Below are 18926 nucleotides of genomic sequence, written 5' to 3' on the forward strand. Positions count from 1 at the left end.
CGGAGGCAGAGAAGAAGAAAAATGGCGGCGCTAGGCGAATCTAAACAGGACGCCGGGCTGAGAGTCTGAGGTTCCACTCCTGAAGATTCGCAGGATTTCTCAGTCTTATTGCATCATTTCAACATTAATAGGCTCGCTAGGGTGCTGCTTTCACTCACAGGTGTGTTTTTTCAACCAACGCAAAAACGGGGTGTACACATTAAAGTTGTCGCTTATCATGAGAGGGAAAAGGGGCAGGCCGCCCAAACCGCTACAAGCCGAGGAACCTTCTCCTTCCTCGGCGCGGGGTTTGCGACCCAGAAGGAATTTGAAACCCAGGTTGAGAGACAGTGGTGATGAGGACATCGAGAGTCCTACAAGGGAAAGTCCGAAGCCGTCTAGAAAGAGGAGAAAGACCTCCACCGCGTCAAAACGGGGCAGGGGACGAGGGAGAGGTGGCGGGACCAGAAGAGGCAGAGGAGACCGTGGAGGCAGGCGCGCCTCCGCGTCAAATGCAATTGTCTACGATGACCACGAGAGCGAGGACGATGCCGTCAGTTTGAGGTCTGAGGAGGATGAATATGTTGAGGAAGACCCCCAGTCCGATGAAGATGATGTTCTGAAAGAGGATTCTGAGTGCATGGAAGATGATGGACTTGGCGACGACGAGGAGGATGATGGCAGCTTCTGTACGGAAAGTAGCTTTCGGAGTCAGAGTACACACGCCAGCGCTTCAGGTAAAGAGTCACCGTAATAGAAATCTTACCTCACCCTGCCGGTCTTAAAACAACCACGAATTCTTCTCGAATGTGCTTTATTCAGAGTTGCCAGGACCTGTGGGGTTATTGTTCAAAATGGAGAATGCATAGTGTTTGAAGCTAGGCCGCAGTCAGGAGTGCTACCACAGGTGGATTGAATCGGTAACTCCATCATCCGCTTTGTTGCAGCTCTTTTAGTGTTGTCACGTCTCACAACAACGCAGTTCAAATAGCCAACGTTTATTTTAGCAACCATTGTGAGGGACGTGACATTTGGAATATTATCTCATTTATCAGGTTAGCTGCTAGCAGGCTAGCGTTAGCAATGGCAATTAGCTCATGTTGACATCTGTCAACATAAAGTCCAAGCCGGATAGTTTGTACTCTCTGACATAGTTCTACTATGGGATGCACTCAAGACCATATTTATAACAAAAATATTAACGTCTATTTTTCAACAGTCTAGTTTGCACACTAAATGTCATTCTAATAATTTTATAAACTATCATGTAATTTGCTTCAGAATGCATTATAACTAAAATCAAAAGAAATTTAAATATTTGCGCGCTGCTGCACCGTATTACCAAAAGGATGCTTGAATCTTGCTTTTTATCTACCTGAATAAGAGAGCACCAGTTAAATTGTGCATAAGTTTAGGATAATCATGCATTTTCTAAAGTTGTTTAGTTCATAATATATCATGTTTTGAGGCTCGGTAGCTCTGGCCATCCAAAACCTCCTATGGATTATAAAGTATTAATAATGGTTGCATAACAAGCAGAACATCATTGCATTTCTACAAAATAAGTTACAGAAGAGCTGCCCTAATATCATGTAATAGGCTTTGTATTTTTTTTAAAAATGACTTTGTCTGTCACCTCCAGGAAAGAAAAAAGCCAGGGCCTCAAGACCCCGCACCCCCATTCTTGAGGAGAAAGATATTCCTCCTCTTGTGCTTCCTGACTCCTCTGAAGATCTGCTTATTCCTAAAGAGGAGCTGCTTAATTCCTCCTCTATCTATGAGGTGCTCCGAAACTTCAGCACAGTACTGCGGCTCTCACCTTTCTGCTTTGAGGACTTCTGTGCGGCACTTGTGGGCCAGGAGCAGTCTACATTAATAGCTGAGACACACATTTCTCTTCTGAAGGCTGTCCTGCGTGAGGAAGATTCCTCTAACACTACCTTTGGACCTGCTGACCTCAAAGATAGCATCAATTCCACTCTGTACTTTATTGATGGCATGACATGGCTGGAGGTGCTGCGGGCTTACTGTGAGAGTGATCAAGAGTACCATCATGTTCTGCCATATATGGACAAGGATGACTATCCCTATACTTCACTTCGGAGTAAGATAAAAGTGCTGCAGTTTTTGGTGGACCAGTTTCTTACCACTAATATTGCGCGTGAGGAGCTGATGTCTGATGGCAGTATGCAGTATGATGACCACTGCCGTGTGTGCCACCGCCTGGGTGACTTGCTGTGCTGTGAAACCTGCTCAGCAGTATACCACCTGGAATGTGTGAAACCACCGTTGGAAGAGGTTCCAGAGGATGAATGGCAGTGTGAGATTTGTGTGGCACACAAGGTGCCTGGTGTCACAGACTGTGTGACAGAGGCCCAAAAGAACAGGCCATACATCCGCCAGGAACCCATCGGGTATGACCGCCACCAAAGGAAGTACTGGTTCCTGAACCGAAGAATAATTGTGTAAGTTTGGACCTTCCTGTGAGTGTCACAAACACTTTGAATACTCTAAACTTCACCTTATTTAGGTTTATGTTCCACCATAACTCATTGGATCTTCAAGTGACATACAGTATGTGAGCTCCTGGTGTGACAACGGGATTTTTTTTTCTAAAATGATGATATCGCCTCTATACAAAGGTGAAAGGAGCTAATTTCTGAAGGCTTATGTTTTTTTTCACACCACACGTAATTTCCTGTTCTATATGTTTTAATGAAGTGGATATAAATGCTTATTTTTGACTAAGAAATACTTATTCTACTATCATCCAATGTAACCTATATGTAAAATGATAAAAGAAATGTTATTTGAAAAACAAGAAACATTTTAAATTTGGTCTATAGTTTACCCCTCAAACTTTTTCTTTAATCGAATGGGTTACATTTGCTTCATTAGACTTGCATGTACTAGGAGATGGTTTGACCAAAAGCCACATTGCTACATTCTACTTGAGTTCTTTGGCTTTGCCTTTAATTCAACAATCTATGATTCAATACTGAACAATAGTTTTTAATGTCAGTTGAATAGATTGCATCAAAGTACATTACAGAGATACCTGTGTATGCAGATTAGTTACTACAATTCACAAATTACACATTATTGTTATTGTTTTAGAGCAAACAATGTTCAAAATGGTTTTAGCCCCTGCATCAACATCATACAAATAATATAAAAAGTGTTTTGCTGATTCTTGAATATGTTTAGTTGTAGTCTTAAACAGTCTTTCTCCATCTGGACTCAACAGGGAGGAGGATGGGGAGCATGATGATATTAGGATCTGGTACTTCAGCACCAGGGTTCAGCTAGAGGAACTAATGGAATGCCTGGATAAGAAGTACTGGGAAATGGACCTATGCGCCACACTGGGGGAGATGCTGGATGAAATCCATGCTCACATGGCCATCACAGAGGACCTTACCAACAAAGCTCGCGGAAGTAGCAAAGCATACCTCACTGCTTTCAATGGTACTTTTATTCATTTTTTTGGTAATTCTTTATAAATAGAGCTGCACTTGAAGCTTCGGTGTGACTGAATGCTTCTATCTTCATTATGAAGGTGAACAAAAAGATTGTTGGCTGATTTAATCCAAGCTTTTCTTTTACTGCTTCTCTAATCATGTTCAAATAGTTGCTATGGTGACCAGTGTGACCATCTACTCTGACTGTCCTGAATTTGGACCAGAAAGCAAATATTAAGAAGAAAAAAGTTGAAAATTAACATTTATGATAAATGCTAAATTTATCATCATAAGAATTGTTCACTACTGGAAATAGAAGTGCTACTCTATGAAGTTGCTGTCATCTTATCTGAAAAATGTCCTTGTTTGTTGAAAATCTGACTTCAGTTTTTATCATCTTGACCCTTTCCATGCGTAAACCAAATGCCTTGTTTTCATTTTTCTATCTTTTGTTTTGCAGATGTGATCACTGAGAGGTTGAAGGTCAGGCGAGAGGCTCAAGAATCCAAGAGGCAAGCAGAGGAAGCCAACCAGGAAGCAGAAGTGCTCCCTGTTACAATTGCAGCTGATGGACTCATTTCACAATTAAGTGACAGAACGCTTATTGACAAAGACCCAGTCGAGGATGCTAGTTCACAAGGCAAGAGCAAATGATGGCATGTAAAATGAATTTATTTAATAACTATGATTTTGGGTATGTGTACTTCATTTTAGAATTTGAGAACAATTTTCTTGTATTTTAAACCTCCAATTTTAAATGCCTTAGTCTGAAGTATTTGTTTTGTGATATATGTTTAAGAAATCCCAAAATTAGTCCCAGAGCTAAAGTAATCCTCTTGTTGTAATGTTAAATGTTGGGTTTGATAATGAATTTTACTATTCTAGAGGCTTGCTTTTAAAACTAGGACATTTTGTTTTTAGAAATTAGTAAATGCAACTTTAGTAAGTACACATTATTTACTTACCACAATGTGTAAGATGCTGTCTTATATAACTTGTGCTTTTTGCATGCTGTATAGAGTATGTTTTGGGTATTTTTAGATGATGCTGTTTATGTGTGTTTACACCTACAGGTCCTTGTGCTGCAGAGGAGAGTTCTCCATGTGATCTTATTTCCAGTTCTATTACGAAGGAAGCTGAGCCCAAAATGCTGTCCCATGACCCAAGCAAGGAAACACAACCATGTTGCTCTTTGACCGAGGAATGTACGGAGAGCCGACTGTTGGTAAACCAGGAACGAGAAGGTAAGGCAATGATGATATTGGCTAGAGCAGGGGTGGGCAAACATTTTGATTCGTGGGCCACAATGGGTTCTAACATTTGACAAAGGGGCCGGACCAGGAGCAGATGGATGGATGGAGTGCTTTGGTAACCTCACCTCATTGGAGAAAAAATACACATCTTGGGATATGGAGAAAACATGTGCTTTAATTTCAAATGAAAAAGAAGAGAAGCATTACAACAAAATATCTGACTTTGGAATGATTCTTAAAACACTTAAAATCAAATGAATAAAATGTGCCTTTTAAAAAAAAAATAACCATTTCTATTTTAAAGCACTGAAAGTTCTGTTATCCTTCAGGATATCACCATCACTCTCCTCCTGACTGTCTTTTTTCTAGTGGGAAAACACCAGAATTGCAGTGAAAATTTAACATTAACAAGGTTTATTCATTTAATTTTTCAAGTTTGGCGGGCCGGATTAAAACGTTTAACGGGCCGCGTGTGGCCCCCGGGCCTTAGTTTGCCCATGCCTGGGCTAGAGCTACACAAAAAATGTATTGTCATTGCGATATGAATATGTGCGATAATGAAACTGCAAAATATTCCTTGAAGTCCAATTATTTGCTCAGTGCAAATCTCTACTGCTCCCTTCGGTTTTTGCATCTTTACTTTCAGGAAAACACTTTCAAACTTTCCCGAGGAAATCACTGTAATTCTGCCCGAGACAGTCATACAACCATAAATTAAAAAATATATATATACCGGTATATATAGTTTTGTAGGTATCACCCTCTACTACCTCAAAACCTTAAATTAATTAGTGTTCTTTAAAACAAGTGGATGTGCTGATGTGTTCAATCAAAATAACACCCATGTTAAAGTAAAAAAAAAAAAAAATTAAATGGAAAAAGCGTTGTTTCTTCTACATTGTTCAAGATAATCTCACAGAAATTTGCACGTATATATATTAACGTTTCCTGGTTCTATCCATCCAGGCACATTAATGTTTCTAACTGCAGAGTGGTATAAATATAGCTGGATAAGACATGGCTGTTAGGTCTGCTCAGCTCATTTCTGTGTGTGTTAGTAAAATTTAAACTTGTTCTCTAACACCATTCCACAAATCTCACGAAACTTTACAAGAAATAACAGTCTGCTGGATCTAACAAACCTGCATAACGATATTGATCATCTCTGGTTGAAATAAACCTTTGAATGGGGGTGGATTCTGTGCTAATTAATGATCAGTGTCGGGGGGATTGTTCCTACAGTGTGGGCCTATAACAAAATGAGTTTTTGTCCCCAACACTTCAACTGGATCTTTTATTTTATTGTGTTTTAATTTTGATTTCTAATTTGGCACTTTTTTAATGTAAATTTCTTCATTTTATTGCAATAAACTATTGCATCTTATAATTGGTGGCAGCAAAAAGCCACTAAACTGATGTTATTTCTTTGTCAGCTTTGTTGCTCAAGTAAGATGCAATCACCCCAATAAAACTAGCATGTTAGAATGAAATCCTTTCCTTTTTTTGGCTCAGTGTTTATTCACTATTCACCTGTAAACAAAGAAAACCTAAAACAGAAAAATGTTTAAACATTTGTTGCACAATTTGCACAATACGTCTTTGCAGTCGCAGTATGTAACTATGTTGTCGCACGTTGTAAGTTTTCCTGATATTGTACAGCCTTAATATTGACTCTTGAATATTATGACATTCGTAACATTTAAGGCATTCCATTGTACTTTGTCACTTTATTACTGACCCATTTAGAGCTTCATCTCACTTGTGCTGATTTATTCCACTGGTTTTGGTAGAATTTTTCCTGTGTGTTCTAAACACCCTCGTTTGATAACGGTGGCAATACTGACCTTGCCACCTGTATGTATTCCATACTTTCATCCCAAACTAGCCATTACCATTTCTCTAAGGAAAGAAGAGGTTTGCCAAAAAAAACACCCCCTTCTCTTTTAAGACTTGCTCCACTAAAATTGGGTTTGTTTTTATGACAAGTATGTTGGCAATGGGGCAGATTTGTTGACACTTGACGGATAGATTGAATTTCCCAGTCAGTGGCTGGTGGATCAATAAAGTTGTCCCTTTGCACTACAGATAATTGTTTTCTATTCACACCTGTGGTCAAACACTTGTGACCTTCAACAGTTGTTATATAGATTCAAATAAATGGGCATCAACTTATCTGGGGTTCTTCATGCCAAAATTTGTTTTGATTTCAGGTTATGTTGACATGTGGCTTGAATTTCAATTCATGCAAATTTCAAATATGTTATGACATTCACCTTTGGCAGAAGTATCGTCAAATTTACATTTACTCACTTATTTTCTTACTCAAAATGTGTCATGCCAGTTGTTATCTATGTTGTTACTCTGTCCTAAGAAGCTATTTATTTATATTACAGATGTTACAACAGAGAATAATTGTGAGGAACAACAACCTGATGACTGGCAACTACAAACAGAGGATAAGCAACCGGCTACTAACTCAGAGGCAGGAAGTAGCAGCAGACAACTCAAACCGGAGGATCCAGAGCTGGCTGACCGTTCATCTCAGTCTTCATTTGTCAGTGTTGATGGGACAGGTAAATATACACACTGTTAGAATTGTTTGATTTGCAGAATTCTGTTTTCAAATATAACAGTTCCAGTTATTTTATATTAGACATATTTTGAAATACATTGTCATAACTATATTACCAGTAGCCTATGAGTCAAATCCCAAATCTTCAGAAACATTTTGTAAGAGGGGTAGGACGCATCTCCTAAATAGTTTAATGCTGTGAATTCTTCTGCACAAGATGGGGACTTTATTTTGATTTCTTATTTGTTATATCATCAATGTCGGATTTAAAAAAATTAGGTGTTGGGTTTATGTTTCCTATTCTTTGTATTATTTCATACTGAATTAATTTGGTGATGAGTTTGTGGATGGACCTATGGTATCATATGCTTTCTGGGTGACAGAGAGCTACAGTGAGAGGGTCCTGAATGATAGGAGACAAGACGGACGAGAATCTAACAGCCTAACACCCAGAAGCAGCACAGAGGTATGACGGTCAACACCCCAAACACTTGCTAGTACTAATACTAAAAGAGCATATTGCAAAGTTAGACTTATAATCTGGTCTAAAAGTTGCAATTTAAAATGTTAAGTAGGCATATAAAGTGTTTTACAAGACACTTTAGAGAACAGAAAAAAATACTCTTCAAAAGGTTTAATTTTTTTTCTCAGTACTGCTTCATATTAGTTTATAATTTGAGGACTGATGGACCAGTGTGGAAAGTAGGAAGTTTGTCAGGGATGTTAATGCTTTTGTGGCAGTTGCACCAACTCATGCCTGGTTTAAACTCTCCTCTGAGCAATATTTCTCCTCCTGATCTTGTTTTGCTCTCAGGGATCATATCAGGCTCATAATTACACATTTAGAGTTTTCTCTATGCCAGAACTGGTACTGAGGTCCATTGTATTCCTATTCTTATTGTTCAAAATGACCAGACCTATTGTTCAAAATGACCAGACTCCCTCGCAATGCCTGCAAATGAGGAAGTTAAAGGCCCCCTTCTATAAAAAAAATCTTGCTAAAAATGCATCTAAGTTAAAGAAAAGTATTTCTTTATGTTTCAGTCTTCCCCTGTGTACCATGACTGTGAAATGTCACGTCTTGGATTCCAAAAAAGGGACCCGAGTGTAAATTTCAACAATATGTTCAAACTGGGCCAAGAGGGTAAATATAGGGGCTACCAAAACCAGCATAGTACCAATGTCCTGGCACTGAACAAGCATCAGCATCGCGAGGACCATGACAAGAGACGCCACCTCTCCCATAAGTTCAGCCTGACTACAGCATCAGAGTTCAAGTGGAACGGCTCAATATATGGATCACGAAGTCTCATTGTCTCCACTCTGCGCCTCACCATTGTCCAGCTGGAGACCAATATTCCGGGTCCATTCATGCATCCCAATTGGGCATCACATAGGTGATTAAATTAAATCAAGCTTTTAAAGTCATGTTGTGACTTGTACATTTGTCATGATGATTGTTTTGTAGAGATTGTTGAATTTATAGATTACATTGTATTGTACATGCATTAAATTAATTTTATAGTGCTGCCAAGTTCAGTCCCTGTGTAGGTTCCAAAGGTACCCATGAGGTTAATATGATGTTTTAAAAAACTAATTGGATTTTTAGGAAATGCTACATCTGGAGGGAGTGCAGTGTTTTTTCTTCCATTTAACAACTTCTGATGTATCAAAATTAAATGCACTCTAATCACTCTAAAATATTTTGGCGAATTTGAAATTACAGTACATTGATGTAAGTTTTTGCCTAATTTGCATGGTTTTATTTGTAAGCATAAAAATGAGTATTTTTTTTATTTATTATTTAGGTCTAACTGGAATAAGGCAGTACAGATGTGTAGCAAGGCTAGGGAGTTTGCTTTGGCCCTGGCTATTCTGGAGTGTGCAATCAAACCTGTTGTGATGCTGCCTGTGTGGAAGGAATCACTTGGACACACAAGGTGAGTAGAAAAGCTTGAGGCTTTTAATTAAGTGGGACAGTATCAATGACCAGTATTCAATGACCAGTACAATTCAGTATGCCACATTTACTAATACCGGCACACTTGTTATGTACTTCCTTTCTTCAGGCTACATCGAATGACTGCTATTGAGCGGGAAGAAAAAGAAAAGGTAAAAAAGCGAGAGAAGAAATTGGAGGATGAGGAGACATTGCAACAGGCTACTTGGGTCAAATACACCATCCCCATCAAGCACCAGGTAGATGCAAACGCTACAAGAATGATGATTAGCTAAAGATTATGTGAAAAATAACCCTTTTTGTGGTTCTCTATGAAGGTTTGGAAGCAGAAGGGTGAGGAGTATCGGGTGACAGGCTATGGTGGCTGGTGGTGGGTCAGTAAGACACGAGTCCACCGATTTGTCCCTAAGTTACCGGGGAACACAAATGTAAACTACCGCAAAGACTTGGAGGGTATATTTACAACTTTCTTAAATTGAATCAATGCCACCTCCTGCTGCTGTCATGCTTTGCTAATGTTCGGCATTTTTACCATATTTTTAGCAGCTAAAATGAGTAAAGAAAATCCAGCAGAAACTTGCACAAATGAACATAAAATATTGAAGGCCGAGCTACAGCCCGCCCAAGACGCAGTGGAGGATGGCAAACCAATGGTCATTGTCAAGACACCCCAGAGCACATCATCAGTGGAGGACTGCAAAACCCAAACCTTGAAAGAAGAAGGAAATCATCTCGATGGACCCCTGGAAACACCTGAAAAAATGAAGAAAGAAGATGAAAAAATGGAAAATGTACCATGTAAAGAAGATTCTGCTTTCAGTTCAGAGAAAGGTAAATGCTATTTATAATTTGTATTTCCCCAAGCTTTGATTTGTTGTAATTTTCATGTGTGATTCGTCAATGGACGACGGTGGCAAGAAAACCTTTTGAATCTTTTCAAATTTCATGCTTTTCCTAATTAATTTGTGATAAAATGTGATCTGATTGTCATCTACGTCAAATTTACTGACAAATATAATGTGTTTGAAATAACACATAGAAACTGTAAAAATAAGTGAACCCTAGTGATTAACTGGTTTATTTCCGTCCGACCAGGTAGGCAACTGCTTTTACCTGGGATCTCAGTTACCTTGGAGAAAGCAGTTTTCTCACTTGTAGCACACAAAACACTGATGTTTTGTAGCCTTCATAGGACTGGGTTGATCACTGTCACTGTTATATTTTTAGAGATGGGATGAACAGTATAGTGTAAGTCTCTCAGTATGGGCAAAATACATTCTTTAGAATTAAGAAAGATATACTTTGACTGCACTGTTTAGAAATAGATGGCAAATCCATTAAAACAAGTAGGTATACATTAATGAAAAACATGAATCTGTGTAGATTCTCAATGAACTAAATTCTGTTCTTCCATTTCAATGTTCAGCAGCATTCAGTTTTTAATTACATCTGGTAAATATGGATTATGATCATGATCCACTCTGGTAACATATAATGATACCATGGTTTTTCTCAAGCAATTTGAAGTTTTAATTATTTGATTAGTTTCTGTGGAAATCAGAGGATTTGACTGAGCTCGGAAATGGTTCATAATTTCAATTGTTTAATGGTTTATTCCACCCTTTAACCCTCCAAATTGAGGGAGTAATAATGTTAAACTCACAGAGTAGTTCCAATTTGTATGACACATGATGTAAATAATACAGTAACTTGCTGATTAGTTGCTATTAGCAGTTGTTGGTGACCTTTGGTTTCCTTTTAAACACAGTACTGTTATTTTTATATTCAAACATAATACTACTCTCAACTTGAGGGTGCTGGAGTCCAGCTTCATACGGACAATTGCAGGGTACACCCCAGGATGAGTCGCTAGCATTTTAGGGGTTCGGCGCCGTACTCAGTGATACCTTGGCAGTGTTCTCAAGATATCTTTGCACCTTCTCCTGCTACTACACACCTTCCAAAATTTGATGAACATTATTACACTACAGTGCTTTAAATCCTTGAAGATGCTTATATTTGAATGTGTAGATAAATTACATTTCTTAAGATGTTGTAATTGTAATGATGTAGAAATGTAGAAATTGTATTGTATTTCTCTGGTGGTAAAATGTCCTATATTTTCCTTTTCCTAGATAAAACTGAAAATGGAAACAAGTCCTTACTATGTACGACAAAGGATGAAGTATTTAATATGTCTGAAGAAACGAAGGAGGAGACAATAACATCAGAGATCTATGACGATGTTGTGAATGTCAGTGAGGGTTTTCAGCTTCGAACAGCTTACAAGAAAAAGGTGAAACAATCCAAGTTAGATGGGTTGTTGGAGCGCCGGGTCAAACAGTTCACAATGGAGGAGAAACAGAGGCTTGACCGAATGAGACAAGCTGCCTTGCTAACCAAAACGGCTGTTTCAAAGGCCACTGTTAAATTGGAGGGGTCTGGCACGCAACAGACTGATGTGCCACCATGTTTAAAACAAGCTGAGGCAGCGAGCGCTGAAGTTAAGGACCCTGTAGTAAAAAAGCTGGACTTTGAGCAGGAGCAAATGGAGAAGGCAGATAACTTGGAAGTGAGAGCAAATTCTACAATGTCCAAACAAACGGACAAAATGACTTTGGAAATCATGGAGGAAGCCTGCAAGGAGGTGAATGGAGGACCGCTCATGAATACTGAGCTCAGAAGTAAATACAATTGTGTATCAGATCCAATAGAAAACAAAGAAATAGGAGTTGGAATGAATGCTAAAAAGCGTGGGTATGAGGATATTCTGCAAATAGGAAAAGAGGGTGGACCAGAAAGTATAGAACAAAGCTCAAACAGCTTAATACAAATGAATGGGTGTATTGGAGGGACCACTGCTGCAGGTTCATACACCGACCCAATCAGTCAGATTTGTGGTGATAATAAAGAACCTGCTCTGATGAATGGTAATCTACACAATGACTCCTCAAACAGTTGCCATCCTCCACCCATGAAAGTCTTGAAATTGGAGAGTCACACAACCAAGAAACTTGCATCAATGAAAAGCGATAATGCTGCTACAAACAGTGAATTATTCTGCCCAAATACTGGCAGTTGCAATTTGAAGACCGCCGAGGAGCAGCCCCATCGATCTTTAGATGGTAATGTCACTAATAGTCAGTCTAGCTCTAGTGCAGTGGTTCCTCAGAAGGTCAAAGCTCCTGTTACTGATTCCAAGACAGTTTTGACAAAAAACAGCTCCATGATGATCAGCAAGGAATATTCTACCAGAGATCGAGTTAGCCTTCTGAAGTTCTCCAAATCAAAAAAGACACGCTCTGGGACTGCCTTGCCATCATACCGGAAGTTTGTGACGAAAAGCAGCAAGAAAAGTATCTTCATTCTCCCAAATGATGACCTGAAGAGGCTGGCGAGGAGAGGGAGCATCAGGGAGGTGCCAATCTTCAGTTATGGTGCCAAGCCTGCCCTTGATATCTGGCCTTATCCTTCACCTCGGCCTACATTTGGGATCACATGGAGGTTAGTTGATTATTTTAACAAGAAGAATGATCAAGCTTATAAAGGTAGGTAGGTAATATCATACTTATTGTTGGTATTCATATTATTGTTACTACTATTCATTTTAGTTCCTTCCAGATGTCCATGGATAACTGAACTTTGATTAATTGAACTTTGTAGGAATTACATGTGGGATTGTGTGATAAAGAATTAGCTTTCACCACATAGCTCCATCCCTCAAGAGTTCCACGGCATCAAACAACCCTTTCCCCCTACTAGCTATAGATGCACTCATTGACCACTTGTGCCAATGAGTAGAATAAGTTAATTGGCTTATTAACACAAATAACTAGTCAGCCAATCACAGCGCATTAACTCAGTGCATTTAGGCATGTACCGGTAGATGTTGTCAAGATAACTTGCTGAATTTCAAACTGAGCATCAGACTTCAGTGATTTTGAGGGTGGCATGGGTGTTGATGCCAGATGCACTAGGGTGAGTATTTCAGACACTGCTGATCTACTGGGATTTTGACGCGAGGCCATCTCTGGAAAGCGAGGCTACAATTCACATGGGGGAGGGTGTGTCTGGGTACCTTCAGAGTACTGCCAAGGTACCCTTGAGCAAGGAACTGAACTCCCAAATGCTCACATGATGGGCTGGAGACTCATTCAGGGGTGTACCCTGGCTTTGCCCATGTGCAGTTGGGATAGACTCCAGCACCCTCCCCGTAATTAAGAAAAGAAGAAAGGAAAAAAATTAAGGCAGTTCTGAAGGGAAAAAAGGGGGCTGAGATTTCACTAGGAAACTACTTATTTAAAGGGGCCAGTCAGTGTACACATCATTGGTGCTGTCAACAGGTGATGGCAATTTCCAGGAGCCACGTAGCCTCCATGACAAAATGGTTATACATATACTAAACTAATATAATCAAACTAATGAATCCAAGCTAAAACAAAGACAAAAATTCATGCATTATTTAATTTGAATAATTTCTATAACCCCCTTGGGCCCTTAGGAAGGTGACTGATCAACAGTTTTTTCTTCCTCATATGAAGTGAGTGAACTCCACCAAGGAGAGTGGGAGAGCAAAATGATGGCTGCCAAAAAACACAAATCTGGATACCAGAAAAGACTTGAGTGGGAGCAGCAGAGCAGGTGCCCAGGACATTAAACATTTTTCTCTAAGAATTGTGAGAATAAAAATACAGAGGGTGGCTGAAACTTTACTTGATTACTTAGCATGTTCGTTCATTCATTGTAAGTGGTTACAGGAAGCCGAGGTAGACTACACTCTGGGCATTTTGCCAGTTCATTGGAGAACAATAATTCCAAGTGTAGCTCACTGAATGAGGCTATCTACAGTGGACTTTGTGTATTACACATATTATCACTGTTACCCATTGAAATGTATTATGATGCAGTCAAGTTCTATTTAGTAATTTTGAGCATTAAGTGAAGGAGAATTACATCATCATGATGTGTTCAAATGAAGCTTTGTAAAATTTTGTTACTTGAGGGTCATTTGAATAGCCAGCAATATAAAATAAGACACCATAATGTTTTTATCAAAGTTAAAAGACAATTTAGAATTTTGGATAGTTTATGCTGTTTTCGGGATGTTTAAAATATACATTATGTGCCTGATGAGGTTGACGCTACTCAGAAATGCCTGCCCTCCATATACAATGGCAAACTGAAGCTGTCTTCCTATCCTGAGAAGCCCATTTAGTTTTTGTGTATCCGAAGACTAGGTTAGGTCTTCAGTTTTTTAATGAAACCTAACATTTAATCTTTACAAAAAGCAATAATAAACCTTTATGCTCTGCTGCTCCAGAATCAGCAGTGGCTGCTTATTCTGAGTTTGACCCAGTAGCAGACCCTCACCCCTCAGTAATATAGACACTGGTTGGCTGTTTTTGTTTATTAGTGAGTTTCTGAACCACTGGCAATCACTAAGACATTAATTAACCCCTTGCATAGTTTAGTTATAGGCTATTATTATAACTCAATTTAAGTCCTTGTTTCTGTTGACAGAGCCAGGCCCATGTCCCTAAAGCAAGCCTACTGCAGATAGTGAAGGGAATTGTGAAGTAGATTGAAACAGTCATGAAACAGCTGAAGACTGTAGTGTTTGACTGTATGAAAATGTATTTGTGATCAGAGGTCTAATGTGGTTTTAAGTAGCCCGTTGTGGTATTCTAGCATATGGTTTAGAGAAATGTGAATAAGAATTGTCTTATTGGCATTTATCTATAATGGTACTGAGAAAACAAATCGGGTGTTTTACATAAAAATGCACAGTTGTAATACAGCAGCAAATGACAATTCCAGGGGGAAAGGGGTCGATGCTAATATTCATCCAGGGGGCCCAGAAATCCGAGCAACTGCCCTGTATACAATACTATAGAAATTATGAAGTAGAACTTATTAATAGAACTGATGATGTGTATATAGGGTCGGTGGTAGCTCAGCCTACGGGGGCCTGGGCTGAGAGGTTGCAGGTTCTCAGTTCAAGCCCCTTTGCAGACAATAATTGGAAAGGTCTGCTGGTAGAAGGGGTGCCAACACACCTTCAGAGCACTGCCAAGCTGCCCTTCAGCAAGGTACCAAACCCCAAAATGCCCAGGTAGGTATTGCAGTAAGCTGGAGACTCATCTAGGGGTGTATCCTGTCATTTCCCCTATACAGCTGGGATAGGCTCCTGCACCCTCCCCACAAGCTGAAATAGCGGTCAAGAAAAAATGCAAGAATAATAGTACCGTATTTTCACAACCATAAGGCGCGCCATATTATAGGGCGCACCTTCAATTAACAGCCTATTTTAGAAATATTTTCATACACAGGGCGCACCGTGTTATAAGGCGCATAGCATAGAAACTGCGTAGTGCCTGTGGTTTCATGACGCGTTCACTAGATCGAGCTGCGCTAAAAGGAATGTCAATAAAACAGCCAGATAAGTCAGTCAAACTTTATTAATAGAATACAAACCGTCGTTCTCACAACTCTATTCACTCCCAAAACGAATAAACAGCTGTTTTATTATTTTTCTTCCTCGAGTGACGTAGTGTTTTCGCATAACACAGTTCGTTTAATAACAGCGAGTTATAACAGGCAGTGCAACAATTTTATCACAAGTGGATAGTGGAGTTTAATAAATCTTCGATTTAGTGCAACATTTTTATCACGTAGTACCGTTGCGGTAAATCAAACGTTAGTGCAAACACAATATACGGTAACTCGAACTCTCGAAGTAGTGCAAAGCGATAGCAATAGCAATATAACAATAGCAATATAACAACGTTGTTCAAACGGTAATTTCCATATTCACAGTATGACCAGCCTTGTAAGTTGTAAACACACAAAAGAAACACGTAATGATCACTTTATCAGTTCATTCCTCATCCAGGAATCCCTCGAATTCTTCTTCTTCGGTGTCCGAATTGAACAGTTGTGCGAATACGGCATCCAACATGGCCGGCTCCGTCTCGTCAAAGTCGTCATCAGGGTCGGTGTCGCTGGTGTTGTCTGGCATTTCAGTGGATCAGTGGAAATCCCAGCCTTCCCGAAATCAGACCACGGTCGATGCCCAGGCATTTACGATCCACTGGCAGATAGTGATGTATGACGCTCGGCGCCGTCTCCCCGTCTTGGTGAACGTGTGTTCGCCGTTCGCCGTCGTCATCCACCGCTCCCACGCAGTTCGCAGTCTAGCTTTGAATGCCCCGTTGACACCAATATTTAGCGGCTGGAGTTCCTTTGTTAATCCACTTCTTGCTTTGTTTCCTCGGAAGCTCCGTTGAGTCTTCTTTACCTGGCGCAGGTCGTCTTGTTGTGTCCTCCACTTCCGCACCATTGATTCGTTCACGTTAAATTCTCTTGCCGCTGCTCTATTTCCATGTTCAACTGCGTGACTGATAGCCTTCAGTTTGAACTCTGCGTCAAAAGCGCGTCTCTTGCAAGGAGCCATTTTGGGGTCTTTACAGACAGAAATGGTTTGGGACTGAATTTACTGCTGTTACCTCGGCCACGCCTACTGACTACGGTAGCCGCGATTAACCAATATTACCGTAATCCATACAAAAGGCGCTCCGGGTTAAAAGGCGCACCGTAGATTTTTTAGAAAATTCTAGGCTTTTAGGTGCGCCTTATAGTCGTGAAAATACGGTATTATGTTTGAAGGAAACTCACCAAAAAGTGTTAACTGTAACTTATCAGTCATCTATCATTTTCATCATACGTCCTGCCATACCTTATTGTTTTTTCTTTCTAGGTACCGTCTCCAGACCGTGAGGTCACTGGCAGGTGTCAGTCTGATGTTGAGGTTGCTATGGGCCTCTCTGAGGTGGGATGACATGGCTGTGAAACCCTCGGCTCTGGTTGCAATGACTCGGAAAGGTAAGGAAACAGGTTCCAACTGGCATTGGAAATAGTAAATAATTATATACTACTAATAATAAAACATTTAGCCAACAACATTTTCTGCAACGTACTGGAACTGATGGTTCAATTCACCATATTTAGACATTCCTGTGTGCTGTCAAACTTTAGATATTGTCTAAAAATGTTGAATGTTTTTAAGTAACCAAACATATTTATTTCTTCAGAAACAACTGACACTGATGTCATAACAACAGAAATTATAAAGCGTAGGGAAGTGGGTCCTTATGGCATCCGATCTGAATACTGTATCAGGAAGATTACGTGCCCCCTTGAGAATAGAGATGCCCCAAAAGGTAAAAGCCATGAATTGTTAAGAGGAAAAAAAACACCTTATAGGGATAACAAATAGATTGTCTATTTTGGGATTAGAAACCCCGACTCCACAGAGAAAAGGCCTGCGATCAAGTGCGTTGAGGCCTAAGAAGAAGGAGCCTGCCAAGCTAACTGGACCCATTGCTGTAGAAACCTGGGTGCCCGAAGAGGAACTGGAGCTCTGGGAGATCAGGGGCTTTGCTGAAAGGTAAGAAACTAATTGCAGGCTTCATGCTAAATACCTTTATAGCGGGAATGGCTCTTTAAGACATACTTTCTGAAATTACAGGTTGGAGAGGGAGAAGTCCCAGGGCCTTGATCCCTTGAAGTCTGTCAGTAGCCTGAAGACAGCAGAGGATGTAAAAGCCCATTTGGAGAATCAATTGAGGCAGGCCAGGCTGGCAGCCCAGCAGGTTGTAATATTGGCTTCGATTCTTAAATGGGGGTTCACTTGGCCAGCATCATATAGGGAGGTTAACCAGCTTCGCAGCTTCATTGAATATTTCTATTTTAGAAACGGCTGGAGCAACACAGACCAAGTGGAGCTTCTACCCCTCCCACAACAACAATAACGACCACTGCCACCTCAGTTGGTGGTCCTATTTCCCCTGTGTCTACGGGCTTGAGAATGGGTCAGGTTACAACTGGAACGAAAATGGTCCTGGCTTCCAAATTGGGCTCTCAAGTGTCCTTTCAACCAGACAAAAATTTTCAGCAGTCATTTGCCTCCTGGGTGAAGCAGGGTCAGAGCAACACTTCTGGTAAGCCAGGTAAGGATTGCAGAATTTTGACTTTGTCTACATGCACTGTATACTGTACCCACAGTGAAGTACATATACCTGTATGTGGAGAGCAACGCGCTTTTTCTATTTTTGCCTTTGCACACCCAGGAAATCCACCAAAAATTATTAAAACGTTTTGTGAAGTATTTCTTAAATGCACCTGAATACAGATGTATGTATGCTTGCTTTCTGAATTTATTTTATTTTTTTATTTTTTTTATAGATCCAATCCAGCCAAAGGTGCTGGGTATATTCCCTTCTGGGCCTCCAGCTAACCTGAGAACATACAGTACGCTACACCCCACAACCGGCAACTTAAACATCAGAGCCACCTCTGCCTCAAACACCCAACAAAAGGTTTTTTGGTGTTAATTTCTGCTCTGTCAAATTAAATGTAAATTGTTGGAAAATCGTTGTGTATGCTAGTTTAGCATCTGGGTCAAGGTTAACAGAAATGGCAGGCTTGTTAATAATTCTCATAATTAGACCTTGATTTTTACAGAGTGCATCTGTTTTCCAGACCATTGGTGCAGGAGGGCAAATGCAATCTACCATGATGATGAGCCAGACACTTGCTTCAACTTCCTCTCTGAGCACAGCAGGAGTCAGGACAGCTTCAGTGTCTCAAGGTCTGCTGTCCAGCTGGTCATTTTGAGAAATGAAGTGCTTATTTTTGCTCTT

General features: G+C 40.1%; 1 protein-coding gene across 6 annotated transcripts in view; it reads left to right on the forward strand.

The window, feature by feature from the left end:
- LOC130514652 (nucleosome-remodeling factor subunit BPTF-like) overlaps positions 1-18926 on the forward strand; it is a 28874-nt gene continuing 9948 nt past the window's right edge. For 2 of the 6 annotated variants that reach the window (XM_057014349.1, XM_057014352.1), the window contains exons 1-20: positions 1-716; positions 1622-2444; positions 3227-3447; positions 3901-4080; positions 4514-4684; positions 7087-7266; positions 7649-7731; positions 8310-8662; positions 9074-9205; positions 9335-9464; positions 9543-9678; positions 9769-10056; positions 11361-12729; positions 16982-17106; positions 17316-17444; positions 17521-17671; positions 17753-17876; positions 17978-18233; positions 18469-18602; positions 18766-18874. In XM_057014349.1, coding sequence (XP_056870329.1) covers positions 218-716; positions 1622-2444; positions 3227-3447; positions 3901-4080; positions 4514-4684; positions 7087-7266; positions 7649-7731; positions 8310-8662; positions 9074-9205; positions 9335-9464; positions 9543-9678; positions 9769-10056; positions 11361-12729; positions 16982-17106; positions 17316-17444; positions 17521-17671; positions 17753-17876; positions 17978-18233; positions 18469-18602; positions 18766-18874 — 5593 coding nt within the window. In that variant the 5' untranslated portion in view covers positions 1-217. Of the gene's footprint in view, positions 730-1621; positions 2445-3226; positions 3448-3900; positions 4097-4513; positions 4685-7086; positions 7267-7648; positions 7732-8309; positions 8663-9073; positions 9206-9334; positions 9465-9542; positions 9679-9768; positions 10057-11360; positions 12730-16981; positions 17107-17315; positions 17445-17520; positions 17672-17752; positions 17877-17977; positions 18234-18468; positions 18603-18765; positions 18875-18926 lie in introns of those variants that run through there. The other 4 variants (XM_057014351.1, XM_057014350.1, XM_057014354.1 and 1 more) reach the window with 4 other exon arrangements.

Source organism: Takifugu flavidus, chromosome 18 (assembly GCF_003711565.1).
Source record: "Takifugu flavidus isolate HTHZ2018 chromosome 18, ASM371156v2, whole genome shotgun sequence".
Lineage (NCBI taxonomy): Eukaryota > Metazoa > Chordata > Actinopteri > Tetraodontiformes > Tetraodontidae > Takifugu > Takifugu flavidus.